This window comes from Anser brachyrhynchus, assembly GCF_964034855.1.
Source record: "Anser brachyrhynchus genome assembly, chromosome: 6".
In the NCBI taxonomy this organism is placed as follows: domain Eukaryota; kingdom Metazoa; phylum Chordata; class Aves; order Anseriformes; family Anatidae; genus Anser; species Anser brachyrhynchus.
Window position 1 is genome coordinate 28,667,444 of NC_137700.1, and position 18,870 is coordinate 28,686,313.

At 35.1% G+C, this 18,870-nt stretch overlaps 1 protein-coding gene across 7 annotated transcripts in view; it reads left to right on the forward strand.

Moving 5' to 3' along the window:
* IDE (insulin degrading enzyme) overlaps positions 1–17,744 on the forward strand; it is a 62,748-nt gene extending 45,004 nt beyond the window's left edge. For 6 of the 7 annotated variants that reach the window (XM_080596469.1, XM_080596475.1, XM_080596472.1 and 3 more), the window contains 9 exons: positions 1,224–1,344; positions 3,336–3,427; positions 4,253–4,364; positions 5,382–5,549; positions 8,239–8,511; positions 10,909–10,970; positions 11,741–11,813; positions 13,839–13,906; positions 15,023–17,744. In XM_080596469.1, the coding sequence (XP_080452595.1) occupies positions 1,224–1,344; positions 3,336–3,427; positions 4,253–4,364; positions 5,382–5,549; positions 8,239–8,511; positions 10,909–10,970; positions 11,741–11,813; positions 13,839–13,906; positions 15,023–15,118 (1,065 nt within the window). In that variant the 3' untranslated portion in view covers positions 15,119–17,744. The other variant, XM_080596474.1, reaches the window with a different exon arrangement.
* The last annotated feature ends 1,126 nt before the right edge of the window (positions 17,745–18,870 follow it).

Below are 18,870 nucleotides of genomic sequence, written 5' to 3' on the forward strand. Positions count from 1 at the left end.
TTTCTTCTCTCCAGAGGTGAAGGGGACCTCTGCTCCTGGACCAAGATCATTTGGTGCAAAAGTAACCAGTTGTTTATGTACATAATGGGTTCTGCATATCTAACTTCTTAAATTTAGTGACTCATCTGTATATATGGAATATAAGTTAGAAAGTTTTAACTAGGTGTGACAAATATAAAGGTGAAACAAACAAACAAACCCACTAAATGACAACAAAAAAAAGCAAAAACGAAAAAAAAACACAAGTCTGAATGATCTGTTTGGGGTAATTTTCATGTAATTTGAGATGTTTCCCCCTCTTTGTCTTTACGGTTCACTTAAGCTTTGTCTTTGTGTTATGCATGCTTTTGTCATTTTACAGACTTTTATTACATAGACCATTTCTGTATATAAAATAAGGACAAAATACAAAAAAGTCAAATCAGTTGGAGAGATGGCAAATTTTCCCCACACGTTTACCCCTGCAGATTAGGGAAGTAACTGCTTGCTTCTGTTTGGAGCAGATAGAGGGATGCATCCTCAGCAACTTCATGCTCGTTTCTTACCCATGCGATCTGAAATGAGTTACTTTTGTCTTGTAATGGATATGATGCGCTAATTAGCATATCTGTAGATCCAGGAGATTCCAACTTAATGAAACTATTTAGTTCATACTTCCAGTTTCTCCTATAGAGGACAAAGGGTTTGTTTATTTTGGAAAGGTGCATCTGGACTAGGAAGGGGTTCCTTTGGAGAAGCTCACTGATTCTTCTCTCATACTTCCTTTATCCAAGCTAAGAATGCAAAAAATTTCTCAGATGATCCTGTATTTTTCCTAGGCTGAAATAGTTAGAAGTTAACTGGGAGAAAAATATATTTTCTATTAGACAAGTTTTACTTTTCCCTGGACAGTCATCATAGAATGCATATTTTCTGATTACAGCCACTTGATCTAGCCTACTTAATTAGGCTCTGTCTACAGTCATTTAACTTTCAGCCATTAATTTTATGGAGAACTTTGGTTTCATTCTCATTTAAACAATCTTAATGGTAACAACTTAATCCATAGCCTCACAAGCCCATGTTATTACTAAGATGATTTAACGTGGTTTTTGAACTGATCTAGGAGAATGTTCTTGGCATTTGAAACGGACCTTTTTGATGGTACACAAAGTTGAGAGTAGAGGGTTAATATTTCATGTTTAGGTATGGAGTTCTATAATTTAAACTCAATTTTGTTTCAGTATATGAGATCGCTTAACAACTTCAGGGCTGAACAGCCTCACCAGCATGCGATGTATTATCTCAGACTCCTGATGACAGAAGTTGCTTGGACCAAAGACGAATTAAAAGAAGCTCTTGATGGTAATGTTCTGCTAATTTTAAAGTTTATTCTTTTTCATTTTTTTAATGGAAAATGTCTTATAACTAATGAAGGTACCTATTTTGAACTCTGCCCATTATTTAAGTGAGCTCCTGCAGTGCCAGACCTGTGCTGACTCTTCTGGGTGTTGATGCCTCTGCACTTGTCCTCCAGTTTCTATAAAGTTGAATAGTTCAGACAAAGGGCTGTACAAAGGTATGGACTCAACTTGATCTGTCCCTGCCATCAATCTAATGCAACTTCCTCCCAGTGCTAGGGAAGCAAGTTGCTGAAAACTTTAATGGCTTTGTGGACATGAAGCCTGGGTATAGTGACACCAGTGCTTAAACCAAAACTAAATTTTCTAGGACTCCAGCTGACATTTGCAGACACTCAAGTGCATCTGCATTGTACTTCCCAACATGCATACTGTTTTGTGTTTTGTATTGTCCAGGGATCCTAAGTTCAGTTCCTGTAGATAATAAAGATTATAAAGAAGATCATGGTTCTTAAGAAAGAAGTGCCCTATGGTTTGGGGATTTTAAATTAAGAGATTTAATTGATTTTGGTATTTGCTGAAGAACCCTTCCGTATCTCTATCTTACTGTGTTATAACAAAAGGCTGTTACTGGGACAGTTTGCAAAATATTTTGTAATGTCTCCTTGGAATACACCGAGACATTCTTTTCAAGAAGAGTATCTGGCTTTGGTTTTTATTTGACGGGGTGGATTCAGAATATACATCCTTAATTGTCTGACTGACACGTACCATACTGTTTAAAGTTCTGATACTGAGCACTGCTTCATTAGATGCCCAAAGCCAGCTGCTCAGAGGTGTAAGAGTTTTTCCACAGGACTGCTCCAGGACAGAAATATAAATGTTTAGCTGTATGGCCTCTTGAATGATTGCAGATATCTTAGAGATTAGCAGTTGTGCCAGTGCTGCCAGTCAGTGACAAAACTAATGCTGATTTTCATGGCAGTAGGTTCATCTTAATGACAGCCACATTTCAAAAACAAACAAATGTTCTGTTCCTTGTGTAAGTTGCCTTTAGAAAATTAATTTCATTCTATTCAGCATCAGAATGGTTAAAAATGGACTTCTGAAATGGAATGCTGTCTACTTAGCGTTGCTGGAAATCTGCTTGAAGTACAGGGAGCTGAAGTGTGATTTATTTTCCTCTCATCTTCTCTCTCACTCAGTGCAACCCCGATCTTTTGCACTATTAATAAGCAGTTCTAGAGACAGAAATTAAGATGAGGATTATGCAACAGTAAAAGGACCGTTTTCTTTTCCGAAGGTCTTGTAACGCACATTTAAGATCAAAAAGACGTAGGGATTCATGTGGAGTCAGGGAATTAACAATGAATCTGTTGACTTTAGGATGAACACCCCATCCATTTAACCATCCTTCATCTCTTATTCTGTTGATTCTGTATTTTAAACGATACTTTGCTTTGTATATGAAAACTGCTTTACAAAGGTAGGCTAACATAGAAATACTGCAAAAATATTTTTCTTGTATATTGTTTGTTGGAAGGATATTGTCAAAACATATTTCAGTTGAGTTTTTTTAATTCAAGGTGGTAGATGTAAAATGTGTTTCTTGAGCATTATAAACTGCATGCTTCTTGTTTAGTTAATATCTAAGGCTTTATCTTGGAACACCACCTGAATGACTGCAACTGTTTTCTCTGGAGAGGGAATGTTTGTTCAGAATAATTGGAAAGAAGGCTTAAGAAGGCTTTTTTTTTCCTTCTCTTTTTGGAATCTGGGTCAGACGATATGTGAATTCTAAGCAAAGCAAGCTATATGATGAGTGTTGCTGTTTAGACCTGGAAACTTTCCAGTGTTGCATTTTTAAGCAGAGATTCACTCTTTTATGATGACTTTCTCTTCTTCCAAGAAGTATACCTTACCTAGTAATGAGTTAGGTACTTCCTAATGTAAAAATGCATATCATTGATTTAACTGTGTTAATATCTATTCTAGATGTCACTCTTCCCCGCCTCAAGGCCTTTATATCTCAGTTGTTGTCACGGTTACACATCGAAGCTCTTCTCCATGGCAATATAACAAAACAGGTTGGTGTGATACTTTCTTTAATAACACAGTTTTTAGTTAAAAGCAGCATTAAAAATGGAAGGCTAGTTTAACCTTCTTAGATCTTAATGCAGCTTTGCCAAATGTGATTTCATAATTTGACTTTGTATTATCATCTTTTTTTATCTTTATGGGACAATCACAGTGTTATTTTTTCCACTTTAGATTTATTAGGCTAAGTGCTGCCCTTGTGTTGCTCTTGGAAATTTAATAAAAAACAGCGTATGATCTAAATATTTTGAAGTCTCTGTTGCATGTCTTTGCTGTAATGTGATCAAGCTGCGTAAGGAATGATGTGCTGCAGATCCTGCTATTCTATTTAAAAGTATCAGGCTAACTGACAAAGCTTTAACAGTCCAAGATATCCTGCTAAATGATTTGCTTTGGACAAAGCTGAACAGGAGTGGTGGTCCATAAGAAACAACCCTCAACTTTCACTTGTTTCTTTGGGAGTAAAAAACAGAAAATGTTAGTTCTGTCTTCGGGTAAAATAGTTACAGCATGTACTTGTGTAGGAAATTTAATCAAATATTTGAACGTATGTATGAAAACAAATGCAATACCTTTCTTGTATTTAAAACATGAACGTTTTTACATTCTATCTTTGGAAGGCTGGCATAGCAGTATTCCTGTCAAGATACTATACTATCTCTGGGACATTTTACTAGCAGGAGATGTTACAAAACACTGCTAATATATGGATCATGTAGTATAATAAGGAAAGGGGGGGGGAGTGAAGCTTGTATTCCTTCTTAATTTCTTACATACTTGTATATGAAGGTCAGTTCTTATGTTTTCTCTTCCAGGCTGCGTTAGGAATTATGCAGATGGTTGAGGACACTCTCATAGAGCACGCTCATACAAAGCCACTCCTTCCCAGTCAACTAGTGAGATACAGGGAAGTGCAACTTCCTGACAGTAAGTTAAATGTTTTACTTATAAATCTTTAATGCACATTAAACCAAGATTTTCTGTCTGCTAATGGCATTTTAAGATCAATAGTACTCTGTTTCTGGGAGTTTGTTTCAAAGTCAGATTTACTTCAAATTACTTTAAACTGCAAATTTAGCAAATTGTGGTTTTGTTATGTAAAATTACACATGAATATATGACTTTTTCCTGGCATACTTGAAAATGAATTTGATGTCATTTTTAATGTATGTGCATAAGTTGGCCTTCATTCCTTACTCACTCTGTATGATTTATGGAAACAGGAACCCTGTCCTATTCTTTGTTCCACGTAGTATACATATTTGAATAAGCGTCACTCTTCGAGCAGTTTTGAGTATTAATTGAATATTCAGTGGAGGATTGTCCAAAAACCTCTTATTTATTGAGGGAGAAAAAAGCAATTACGCAGATAACTTTTTTTGATATAATTTCTTCTGGTCTCATAGTGCTTTTATGATTTTAGTTTTATTGTACAAAAAATCTAACATTTAAGAAGTGAGATTCAAAGAATCCTTGGAGTTACACAGGAATGATGACATTTTTGGCTACACAGCCAAACTCAATTACTGTAGCTGATCATCAGCTGGAAACTACTATATGCCGAAGAAGCTATTGGTATTAAATGCTAAATTATTTTTAATGTTCAGAAATGCTTCTGACAAATTGTCTTTAGAAACTGTATACATGTGATGTAACACAAAATTCCATTCCAGTTCCAACAGTATTTGCTTGAGGAGAAAGGAGACAAGTTTCAGTTCACTTGCTGATATGCTTAGGCTATGACATTTTTGCTATGTTAAAATAATCATTTCTTTGCCTGTTTCAAAAAAAGCGTGCTTGATCTGTTAATGGTCTATCACTCATGAAATGGAATTATAATAAAAGGTTTAAGACTTTTAAGGTAGAATTTCCAGTACCTTTTTAATTCTGGACAATAAGAATGTATGCTTTTGTGAACTTAACTGTTTTAACTTTGTCTTTTAGGAGGGTGGTTTGTATATCAACAGAGAAATGAAGTTCATAACAATTGTGGCATTGAAATATATTACCAGACAGATATGCAGAGCACTTCTGAGAATATGTTTTTGGAGCTCTTTTGTCAAATTATCTCAGAACCATGCTTCAATACTCTGCGCACCAAGGAACAATTAGGTAAGTTTTCTCATAGTGATTATTTGTCAATATAGACACATACACACACGTTCACACAATTACATGAGTCATGATGAGGTGTTCTTTCCCTGCTTAGTGAATGCCAATTAAAGGACACATGGTAAATGCAAATCATTTTAACTGCTGATGACTCAAAGGAATGTCACTGTGCACATACTCTTAATTGAGGAGAAGTAAGCCAAATTTTTAAGATAGGTCTGAAATATCTGAAATAATCTCCAGTTTAAAAAAAAAACAACACACAACAACAATGTGCAGAAAAAATACTTTTTTTTAAAAAAAAAAAAAAAAAAGTAGAGGTTTAGGAGAATTTTTACCAAGAGGAAATTAGATCAGTTTTGTAAATTTTAGATCTTCTTAGAGAATCAGCAGCAATTTGGTCTTTTCTGCTCGTGATCTCACTTCCAGGCTTGCTTGAGGATTCACAAGCCTTAGCTTAGGAATATTACCGCATGGGTAATGGTAAGCTGCAATACTGATCAAGTCCTAAATGCACTATAAGAGTACAGCTATTTACTAGTAAGTACAAATAATCATTACCTGAACCAATAAGACTGAAAACTGGTAAGTTTATTCCAGATAGGGTAAGAAGGGGAGACAAGCACTTTACATAACAGTTTGCATGATTGAAATATGGGTAAGTAGTACAATTGCTTTTTATTATTATTATTATTATTATTATATTTTTCCAAAGGTGAGAGGCAGAGGAATGTCTCAGTATGATGACTGAATGGAAAAATAACATCAGTATCATTACAGCACTATGAATTATCAGGGAGATCAGGCAAGATTAGACTTTTTGTGAGCAGAACTAGCCAAATCACATTGATCTAGATAGATACCTGTTGAAAATATGGCAGGACCCAGGTTGCTTCACTGGTTTTTGGAATGTGTTGGTAGCAGGTTTCTCACACAAGTTGGAGGTAACTGCTAAAGAGGAGGTGGAGAAAACCAGTGAGGAAAACCAGTGAGGACGAACTGTGTGATTATATCAGTACAGCAACCTGTATGGTGTGACTACCAAATAATAGAGTTCACAAGACTTAGGGGGGAAGATAGCCGAAATACCAGCAAAATTCAGTAAGCTCAATGGAATTGTTAGTAAGATCTTTGAGAAAGCTAGGGGGAAAAGAATTTCAAGAGTTATCAGTCTGTTAAACAATAGAAGTAGTAACGACGACTCATTCAATAAATACTTCAGAAATACAAGAAAGACAAAGGGAAAAGCAGTAAATTTTAGAGTTCAGGCATGATGATCTCTACATTTCAAAAGCAAAATGCTGGAAAACTGGAACTAGAAATCTTACAACTGAGAATTTGGGTAAGTGCTATGCCCTTCTTTTTAAAACAAAAGAGAAAAGAGCAGGGAAATTGCCGATCAATCAGCTTCATTCTAATTCCTGGGGAAGCAAATCATATGTTACCAATGCAGTTACGAACTCATAGAAGACAACTGAGAAACAATTACTAGGCAAACTCATTTCAAAGTAACCTATTTTTTTTATACGGTATGTGGCTGGCTGGATGAAAATGGCAATGTCATGGTCTCATCTTGATAGCATGAAAGGCATGTAACATTCTCAAACAAGCTACAGAGAGAGCCTAAATGTAAATGCTACACATTTGGATGGAAAGCTATGACTGGAGAACAAATAAGAATAGTTCATTAGAAAAATGTCATTCTCTATTCTCATCCAATGCTATTTAGTATTTTCTTCAACTCTTTGGATGATAGAAGACTGAATATACTTCTGAAATCTTCAGATAATACTAAGCTGGGAGAGGCTGCAAGTGTGTGGGAAGACAGAATTAGAATTCAAAATTAGTTTGACATTCTGGAAACATGACTTGAATACAGATAAGATGCTATTTGGTAGGAATGGTTTGGCAGGAATAATCAACGGCACAGACACAAGATAGGAAGCAATTGGCTAGGTAGCAGTTCTGTAGAAAACAATCACTAGATTACTGTGGGTCAGAAGTAGAACATAAATGAGCATTGTCAAGCTGCTGTCTAAAAGAAACACTGGGATATATAAAGGGAAGCTTCCAAGATGAACACGCAATAATATTTCTATGTTGTTCAAGGGTTTTGAAATACTATGTCCAGTTTGACACATAGAAGAACATCAAGGACTGATTAGAAAGCCATAAAATGGCATTTAAAAGACTGAAATGTGACAGGTTTGTTATAAGAAGGGGAAGAGGACTGAAGAAAATCTTAGGTATTTAGATAAGAAAAAGTTGCAAAAAAGGAAGGGAAAAATAATTTTTCCTTTGTATTTAATTGATAAAATAAATAATTCTCTTACATTGCAGCAAAGTGAATTCAGATTAGACTTTATAGAAAAATAGTAAATTCCTGGTGTTGAGTCTAATGCAGTGCTAGAGTACAGCCTGATTTCTGCTTACCTAATCCTGATGACAGTTGCTTTTGTTCTTTCTTGGTCTGCCTCATCTCCTGCTCACCCCTCCCCTGAACTGATACCTCAGTGAAATAAAGATGTTTTTAAAAGTACAGTGACATATTTTGAAAACCTGTATTCTTTCATCCATAATAAATTAGATGTAGCATAAAATTGCAACCCTTTCAAACTTGTCATGTTTGTCAAACCTAATTCTGGAACAGAGGATTTCTTTTAAATTTGTCACTATTTGTTTTTCCAAGGTTACATTGTGTTCAGTGGTCCGCGTCGGGCAAATGGCATACAAGGACTGCGATTTATTATCCAATCTGAAAAGCCACCACACTATTTAGAAAGCAGAGTGGAAGCATTCTTAAAGACTATGGAGAAATGTATAGAAGATATGACAGAAGAGGCCTTCCAAAAACACATCCAAGCTTTAGCAATTCGTCGTCTAGACAAACCAAAGAAGCTGTCTGCAGAATGTGCTAAATATTGGGGAGAAATAATTTCTCAGCAGTATAACTTCGACAGAGGTAAGAAAAATTATAATTCCTTTAAAGCTGGATGCTATAGTCTGGCTACGTTTGTAACTGTTGAATGCGAGCGTATTCATTGGGGAACAGCTTAAACTTTTACACAGCCTGTGTTTAATTTCATACACTTTTTGTGATTTCAGTCCTATAAGTTGCATTTCTTCATTCTGCCCTGAGAAAATACCTCATTTTTGCAGCCCATGGTCTCTCTGCTGTAGGTGCTGTTACTAATAGAGGACAAACCTGTTTCCTGATGCCCTCACATGACAGAGGGTGGCGAGTGCATCATTGCCCTTCTGTCCTTTCCTTTAAGGCCCAGTGAGACATAGAATAGGTCAAGGACTGGAAGTGGTTTGGATGTAAGTGTTGGTGTTGCCTAAGCTTAAATTTTTGTCTGTGGTGTTCAGACAGACGTCTTTATTACATGTGTGCCTAATTCTTGACTGAGATGCATTCAAATGCTCTTTGACGTTTTCCTGTCAGCACAGGCATTACTATGAATACAGTTCCTATTCCCATTGTGCTGTTGTGAGAGTGAAAGGAAAACAATGGCAGAGGCAACAGCAGGCATCTTAACTAACACATGACCTGTCTCAACTTAAAGTAGGCCTAATAGAAATGTGAGTTTTTAAATATTTTTTAAGCCATGATGCTTTGAAGATGATAAGCTTGTAGAAGACTGAGATCCAACTTCTACTGTTATTACTGAAAATGGACAGACAGTTACACTGATAGCATAAAACTGTGCTCCTACGTACTATTGAAGTTTTATTTTCCCCTTTTCATCAGTGTTGGAAGATTTAAAATCCAAAATAGTGAGGTATGTAAATAAGATTCTGAGTTAGCTTTTATTTCGTATCACTAAATAATACCTTTTGAAGCAAAACTAACTTGATTTTTACAATAAAGGTAGGCTCTTTTTTTCCTAAAAGGTAAGGATAAGAGTTTTAAGACTAGTTTTTATTGTGTTCATTATTTACTTTCTAAAAATAGACTTCTATAAAGAAAGAAAATGTAATACTTAAATATGTTTGTTTCCAACTAAAAAAAAAAGGTATAGATTAGCTTTTCATCACATTGTCATGTCTCAACTCTTAAAGCTGTAATTTTCAATCTCCCATGCATAATATGCTACCTACATAAAAATCACTGTATATCCTTTGATTTTTCTTTTGCTTTACATGCAGAATATCAGCTTTTTGTAGCAAATACTCTTTTTTTTTGTAGAGCTACTGAACTGTTTTAATAATGAAGAATTTTGAATTGTCATCTAGCTTGGTCTTGAAAGTGTGAGAGCTATTGACAAGATTCCATGCCTGAGTATAAGGAGTGGTGTGAAAACTTAACACCTCAAGTACTTGTGTCTGATAATAGTTTTTCTCTGCCTTAAGTCTCTGTGTATTTACCATACTTGTATCATTCGTCTCTCTCTATAATTTCTTACTGCTTAGCTGTAGCTGTAGCTTTCATAACTAACTCCCACCAAACTTACTATTTCCCTTGAGTTTCATGTCATTAATTCCCTTCTACCCACTAGTAATTCTATTCCATTAAATTATTCTAATGTGACTAAATTTGCCAAATCAGAAATTCATATTCCAGCCTTATGAAGTAAAGTGCTTTTTTTTTTTTCAGGTTTTTACATTTTCGTTATTACTTCTACTGTTTTACATCACACATTTAAAAACTTACTCTCAAACGTCATGTGATTTTCCAAACTGTTTTGCTGATTTTTGAATTCCCTCCCTGTAGAACTTCATATGAACTACTTTTAGTTACATATTTGTACTTTCGCACACATTTTTCTTGATCTTCCTGCTAACCCTAAGAAAAGCAAGCATACCTACAATAAAAACATTCATACTTACCAATGCTATTATATGATGCGTTTATTATAATTTAATTTATGTAAGGGGACATAGTTACTGAGACACGCCCCAAATATATGAAAGGTGATTATTCCTTAATGGGTATGATGTAAGCAGTTAGCATTCCGTACATTTATGCTAAAATATTTATGCCATCTTTCCTAACTGTGTATAAAGGCTTTCTATAATCAGTCTGCATTAGGAATATGTAACATCAATTTGAAGATGATGTAGGGAAGTAGACATATCTTTTTAGCTACTGAATAGCATACAGTGCAATCAGCATTCTTCAAACGTGCATTTTTTAGTAAGTCCAATCAAATGGACTTACTAAAGTGTAATTTTCTTCCAGGCTTTCAGTGACACTTTTAGTGGTACAAGTGTTGGCTTGTAAGTTAGGAATGAAAAGCATATCACTTGCAGTCAATTGCAGCATCTGAATTTAAAAGAAAAATACTTTGAATAAATAGCGTGTTAATAACCAGCTATGATTTGCAGACTTATTCTAATTTTTACTATTGTTGTGCAGATAACATTGAAGTGGCTTATCTAAAGACCCTGACCAAGGATGATATCATACAGTTCTACAAGGTAAGTTAGTCATGTAGTTGAAACGTTATTTGGAAAGAGATGGCTTTGAGAATAGTTTCTCTTTCGTAATCTTTGTTTATCCTTTTCACTAGCCAGGGTCGTTCTTACATTATCTTCTATTTGTATTTGAGTTTCAATCTTACTGCTTAAAACTGATTATTTCTTAAATGGCACAGTGAACCCTAACGTGTTTTTGTTTTTTTTTTTTAACGTAGTATGGTAGCATGGGTGAAGATACGCGGCAAATAAACTTAGAGAATGGAGTTTCAGTGGCTGTTGTTTAATAAGTAATAGCTTGAACAAATATGCACACTTTTTGTTTGTAGAAATCTATACTTGAAAAAAATTTTTTGCATACTCTAGTGCTCAATACATGATTATCCAGTATTCCAGAGTAGAAGTAACTGGTTAGATTAGTGAGCTAGTCCAAGTGAGTTTAATAATTGGGTTCAGGGCGCTGTACTTCTAGACGGTTGCTAGGGTTTTAGGTTGTATTTCTGATACTATGATAGCTAATAGCTGAATTTGTTACTTCATTTTTTTTGTTTTGCCTTTTTTTTTTTTTCTGAGTCCCTGAGCAGGACGTGAATTTTGTAAACAACTTGATTCTAAAATTATTCAAGGCACTCTGTGCCTTTTCATTATATTTTAAGGAATATCTCAAAGTTCACCGTCATTTGAAAACCTAGAATGTAAATGTTGTCATTTTATAAGTACAATCTCTGAGTGATAGTTTCCACACCTCAAAGAATTGATGTTGTTTACTGTAGGTGCTGTTGGCAATAGATGCTCCTAGAAGACACAAGGTATCAGTACATGTCCTTGCAAGGGAGATGGATTCATGTAAGTATTGTGCTGAAAATAGTATTTAATCAATTACTGTTTGAGGAAGTTGTAGTTAAAGACAACCTTGTTGTATGAAATAGAAACACAACAGGAAAAATCCAGTTCTGGGGAGTGTATACCTTGCAGAGAATCATACATTTTCTTCTATAGATTTTCTTCACAGGAGTTCTTCAAATTTTGTAATTGACATTTGTGGCCAAGTTCTTCAGCCATTCTGAAGTATATTGATACAAACAGTATATCATTAAATAGCACTTCTTTTCAATGCAGAATATTTTAATATAAGTATAAAACTCCATAATACTCCTACTGGGGACAAAACAAAAAATCCTAGAACAAAATTAGGATTTACAGTTATCAGTAGAATGCTTTTTATCGGTAGAATGCTTTCTTTCTTTACAAGCAATGAATGTCCACAACTTACTATTCAAGTACCCTCCAAAAAAAAACAAAACAAACAAACAAAAGAGAAACACAGTGGGAACGTAAAATGTTATATTTGATATAACTTGAGAATATGTAAGTATAGGTTTTATTTTCAAATAGTCTACAATGCGTAACTAATCTAGACTATGTCATTCAATTTTAGAATTCAAGGAGGGAAAGGTTAAAAGTGTTTCTAGTTAATAAATAAATAAAAAAACTGAGAGGAAAAGCTTAGGTTGTTTTCTGTGTATTCTTCACCAGTTTATACTTAAATTCCAGCATGTAACTGCAAACCAAAGACATTAAAGGTTTGTCTGTGGAACAGAAGGAAGCAGATGGCTGTGTTCATGTCATGAAACTCCCTCCAGTCTCTGAATGATTTTTGTGATACCATGAAATCATAGTTCTATAGCTAAGGAAGACTTCCTTCAAAGTATCTTTCCAGTTTTCATGGTTAATCATTACTAAATAGAATTGGCTCTAATACTTTGACTGGCTAAAGAATCTAAAGCTTTTAAAAGACAGTAACTATATTGCCAAAAGGTTTATTATTTGCTTGGAACAGTATCTTCCCAGGCCAAGGGAAGCATGGGAGCAGCCTAACATCTGGTAACTCTTTCAGTGATTATAGCAAGGTATTCTTCCTTCTGTACATGCATTCCTCCACTCCTAAAGCATTTAAGCTGGCAAGTGACCTCTTTTCTGCCACGAAAGAGAAATTGGGACTTTGATGGATTTCCTGTAAGTCCAAATGTGCATTCTTGAAAGAAGTACAACAGCCCAAGGGAGTAACGCACAGGAGGCCAAAAATCTTCCAAAGGGGAACCCTGCATGGAGATAGACACAACATTTCCCCTGACAGTGGAAAACAATTGGAAGAATAGAGCAGAGATCTGGGATTTTAGGGGGAAGCGCTTCCCCCTAAAAGCTCTTCTGGGGAAAGCACTTGAACTCCCAGGGTGAAAGTTAGGGTTGAAACTTGAGTATGGGGATAGTGGAAGGGAAGCTTGAGGAATTTAAGACCATGTGTTTGTGGGACAGGTGGATTGGATGCAAGAAGTTCGAAGTTCGAGGCGGGAGTGGAGTTAGGGCATGCATGGGGACAGACAGGGAAGACTTGGGGTTGTTAAAGCGGGTTTGGTACACACAGTAATCCCCGTGCCTCCGTAAGTATGTCTTACTGACATATTCTGTCATTGGAATACCAATGTGCTGTTGTTGCATATACTGCTGGCATTTACAGTATTGCCTGTACTGCTTGCATTCACATAATTTTTACTGAAAGAGTTTTAAGTATTCATTGTTCAGTAGATAAGCAGTTTTTATTTCTATATTCTCTGTATATTTAAGCAAAATGGAAAAAAGGCACTGCCTGAGCACATGTTCTCAAGTCAAGTCCGGATTAATCTGCTTGTATTTTTAAAGACAGTTGTGGACTATAAAAGCAAAATCTTCAGAAAGTCTTATTTAGAGATACCTGTAAATTATTAACTTGTGCTTTTTTATCTATTTCTGTCTTATAAGAGAAAACAGCTTGTTATGTAAAAGGTACTGGTTGAATTATGTTCCTAAAATAATTTTGATGATGTTAAATAGGCCCTGTTGTTGGAGAGTTTCCATGCCAAAATGATGTGAACCTGGCACCAGCACCACCACTACCACAGGTAAAAAGAAACCACACAAAAAAACCCAGGATGTATTTTAAAAAGTGTAACGTTACAGGCAGGAAGTACAAACTTGAAATTTATACTGTAACAAGTTGATGGGTTAGCTCTTCTACACATGCATAGTCATAATTACAGTTTTTTTTCCTGACAGTCTGTGCTGTTCTTTGCTCATTCTATTCCATTAAAATGAAAGCTAATAGAAGTAGGTAACTCTACTGAGTATCTACCCTGTGGAATGAAATACAGATTATTATTATTGTTATTATCTGAAAATACTAGGATGTATCAAGTACCAAGGGAAGGATGAATATGCATTAAAAAATTTATATTCTGTTTAAAAACAAAACAAAACCCACACCCAACTATCTGGTCATTTTCTTAAAGGCTGGAATTTTAATCCACATTCCCATCAGTGTGTACCCTGTGAATGAAACAATTTGACAAATTGTATCCACATAAGTATTACAGGTTTCATGGTGCTGTTTGTGTGAGTAGATATGATAGCACTGGGCCATTACTGGACTCGAATTTGCTTGAAGAAGGATGGTAATGTTTGTCCCAGTAGGTAATTGTCATTTTGCAATGCAGTAGTAGATCTTATTCAGTGCTTATAAAAGGTGAAATAAGGAAATAATCACCACGGGTGGAAATTTCTATATGAATTAAAAGTGGATATATTTGCCATTATGACTGAAATATTAAAAAGTGACTTTATTGCAGCAACTACAAATAATAGCTCATTGAATTGCTATCGTTTTTATGATCTTAACTGTGACTTTCAACAGAGAGCTGGGATGTTTTTAAGCAGAGGTCATAAATGAAAAGACAAGCTCTGCATTTCCTAAAATACCTGCCATTATTAATAATGCAATTACTGCATTATAGCTATTGTTTTAAATTATCCAGAGTAAATATGAAACCATATATTTCATAAGTAATAACACTTTATTTGGAGAGATCCTGTAATAATGAACCGTAAATCATTAAAATTGCAGAAAAGAGAACAAAAAAGATGTGTGCATATATGTAGCTGTAGAAAATGTTATGAGGAATTTCTCAGTCTTCTGATTAACGATAATTGAGCAGAATTTTTTTGCATACGCTTCTTTGCAGCCAAGTGTGATTGAAAATATGACAGAGTTCAAGCGCAGTCTGCCACTCTTTCCCCTGGTGAAACCACATATCAATTTCATGGCTGCAAAACTGTGAAGAACCCCAATGGATGAAGAAATGCAAATGATCAGTACTGACGTGGTTTCAGGGGACTTCATGATGAACAAAATTATCAAAGACCATTAGAACAAATGGTTTTGTGCATTATGAAAGTCCCAAATTCCTTCTTGGTTCATTTGACATTAGATGTGTGTTAGGGATAGAGAGTATAGAAAAATCAGTTGTGGTCATGTGTCATTTATATTACAGACAACCTGTTGGAAACCAAAATCAACTGAAACAATAACAATAAAAAAATCTTGTAGATGCAGTATATTTTTGAAATAGAATACCCCTTCAAATTTTCATTTTGGTAAAATAAGCCTCTGGAGCAAACAATTGCTTGAAATACCCGTATTGTTCCTGAAAAACACCATTTAATAGCCCGGTAATAATCTTATTGGGGACTGGAGGGGGGTGAGAAGGAGGTTCTTTTTTTGGGATGGGGTCAACAATTTTTCTTAAAAATAGAGTGTGTCACATTTTTTTGAAGTGATGTGTTGAATGAGACTTTTTAAATTGATCCTTAATGCAACCAACATATTTTCTATTTAATTTTTGTGAAAACTGGTGGAAAAAAAAAGGGGGGGGGAATTTTACAACACAGTAATAAATGAGAATAACTGAAGATATGAGCATGATTTTAATCTTTCTATACAAATTTGGGGACATTTTATATTCAAAGTTGTGAAATGCTGGAAACACTTTAATAGTACAACTTACTTTTTTTAACAAAAGTGTTGTCCTAGTCTCTTGGTACTGTCAACATCCTGTTCAGTTCTTTAGTGTTATTCTGAATTTTTTCCATATGGTATATGAAATACTTTGTTGTCATTTTTTTGTTTTCAGTTGCACATAGACTACATGAGTCCATCAGTACGTTTTGCCTTACTTGTTATACCAGGTCTCAGTCCAGCAAAGTACTACTAGTGCAAATAACTTTAAGCATGCATTAATTAGTTCTTGACTCGAGAACAGATGAATATCAAAGATGGGCCCTGTAATGAACCAGATGCGTCGCTGTTATGATACATCTGTGTGGGTCCTTTTTGTCCTTTCAAGAAGGCATTGAAGAGTGCAGTGATGGCTTAACAGTACAGGGTTAGCAGTACTGCTGCACCACAGTGTGTGGTTCAGGTTACATCACAAAATGTTCCCTCCTACTTTTAAGAAGGCTCTGCAAAACCCAGGAGGATCAAGAATTATGCTGAGATATTGCATATATATCCCATAACTTAGTGAAATGTCAAAACAATACATAGTGTCTAATCTTCACCAAGTCTACTGAATTGTAGAGTGGTCTTCCACTTGAGACGGCGTTATCAGGATAAACTCCCCAAACAGAAAAAGATAAGAGAGCATCTTACTAATAAGTTCTCTTACATGTTTAATGCATAAAATTGATTGTAACTACTCAGACAGGATAGAGTATGCAAAGCACTGAAGATAGAAAATCTGCTCATATAAGCCCTTGCTGTTGGGTGTTACTGAGAGTTGCTTCCTATTAGAAGAACCTAAAACTAAGGCACTGATGTGAAATGTATGTTGTGTATGTATGCATCAGAATCCTGGTGCATTCAGTAGGGGTGTTCTTGTCACCGAGTCAATGTTTGTATTAATGCTGACTCTGGAGGCAGTTACATGCATGCTTGCGAGGATAAAGGCTTCAAGTTGTGTTTGAGTCTGCATTAACTGAGTAAATGCAGTGTATTTAAGTTGTTTTGAAGGTTGACAGGACATCTTTCGACATCCTTTTAATAAATCTGATCATAGTTTGTGATGTAACCTGTTGCCAGGAATGTCCACTAGCAAGCATTTTCTGTAGCCTGAGGGGGAAAAAAATTAAACATGGTATCAGCAAAAATAGTACAGGTGTCTTTTGTTCACCATGTTTTTCATGGCTCCTTCATGTAAAATGGACTTTTTAACCCTCTTGCGTTTTGCTTTTGTTTATAGTTTTCTCTTAGTAAAAATATTTGTATTATATATATTAAAAGTTTTGACAACGTATTATAAAAAAATATATATTTTGGGATTTAGTGGTATTTAAACAGACCGCTCTTACGGTGAATAAAATCAAATTGCTTCTATCGAGTGTAAAAAAAAAAAAAAAAAGTAAAATATATATATTCATGGAAGTACTATGAACTCTAATTTTAACAAATTCTATAAATAAATTGGAATGGCAGTGTATTTATCACAAACAACAAATCATGTTTTTCAGAGGAAAAAAACATAAAATTGTAAAGTTCTGTGACTGGATATGAAAACACATGTAGTTTTCCAACAACTTTTAATAGCTTTTAAGTGTTCTCCAGCATTTTACAGTTTCTGAGTTTGATATAGCAGTAAATTTTGATAAACTCAGGCATACTAATGGGTTCATTTTAATGGATCCAAAGCTGCAGTGTCTACAAGCAATAAAAAACTACCTAGAATACACTGTAATTCAATTTTAGTGCTTCTTAATTAGTTTATGTAAGAAACCATAAGTTATTATTACATAACTGTAATTTTTGCAAGTGCTATTTTAAGCAGTTGATGTGGAATTGGGTGCATGTGACACAGCCAGTATGACAGAGTTCTAGCGTTATTCTGTTTACAATAAACAATCTGAATTTAATGTTTGGAGTTATTAATTTGTTTCATTTTAATATATTGTTTTCATACTGGTAATGTTACATCTGTCAGTCTTGCATGTGTTTTTTACTATACATTAATCGTGATTTTCTGTGATGCAGTTCTTGGACTGGTTAGGCAGAATAGCATTGGTGGAGAAGTGTTCCCATTCACTTCCAGGGAGTTTCAAGGGACTTCCCATGTGTCATCCCACACCTTTTAGGAAGATCACCTATGCTGCTCTCTGAGTGTATTAAAACTTTATTATATGAAGGTAGAAATATTTGCGCAAGACAGGATTTTAATTATCAGATTTGAAATTGTACGTTCAGAGCATTGCTGCAGCCAAACTTAATTTTGGCTGGTGCAGCTTTACACTAGTGTTGCTTTTGAGAAATTACACTCCCTGATCATTTTGTTCTATACATACCACACGATTGCTTTCAGAAAGCTTACAAATAAGTGTGATTGTTAGAACAGTAAATAATCTGAATTCTGACAGCATAAAGATACAAGTCAGCATGCCCTTCTGCTGTTCTGATTGGGCTCCTTAAAGTAATGTCTGATAACGAGCAGGGTTAAAGGGGTTTTCTCCTCGGCCTTGGGAAGAGCGGTTGGCAATCTCAGCAGAGGAATAAAATGCCTTCAGCCCATCCAGAAAATTCCTAGACCCCGATATTAGGATTCTCTTACTCCCACTCTTATTGTTAGGAATTGGTACAAATCTTGAATCATGGGCTCTTTTACCTTTTCAAAAACTAAAAAACAACAAAAGAGCTGTCCAAATATACTTAGACTACCACTTTTAGCTATAATAAATATTTTTTTCAGACTGTTGTTTGAGTGGGCATGAAGAGCCCATATTGATGATGTGTTCATTATATCATTCAAGAGTGTAATCATAATGTATGGAGAAACCATTGCATACCTTTAAAATTCATTTATTATTTTCTAGCTCTTGTCTTAACACAAGATCAGCAGAGTTCTAGCCTATCTTCTCCCTGCTGTATAACTGGTTAGTATGGTTTTGCTGTACCTCCACGGTAAAGTAAAAAATCCTTATCTTCTATGCCTTTATTCATATGCTTTTCCATGTTTTTTCAGTAGTTGACCATTGAACTGATATGGTC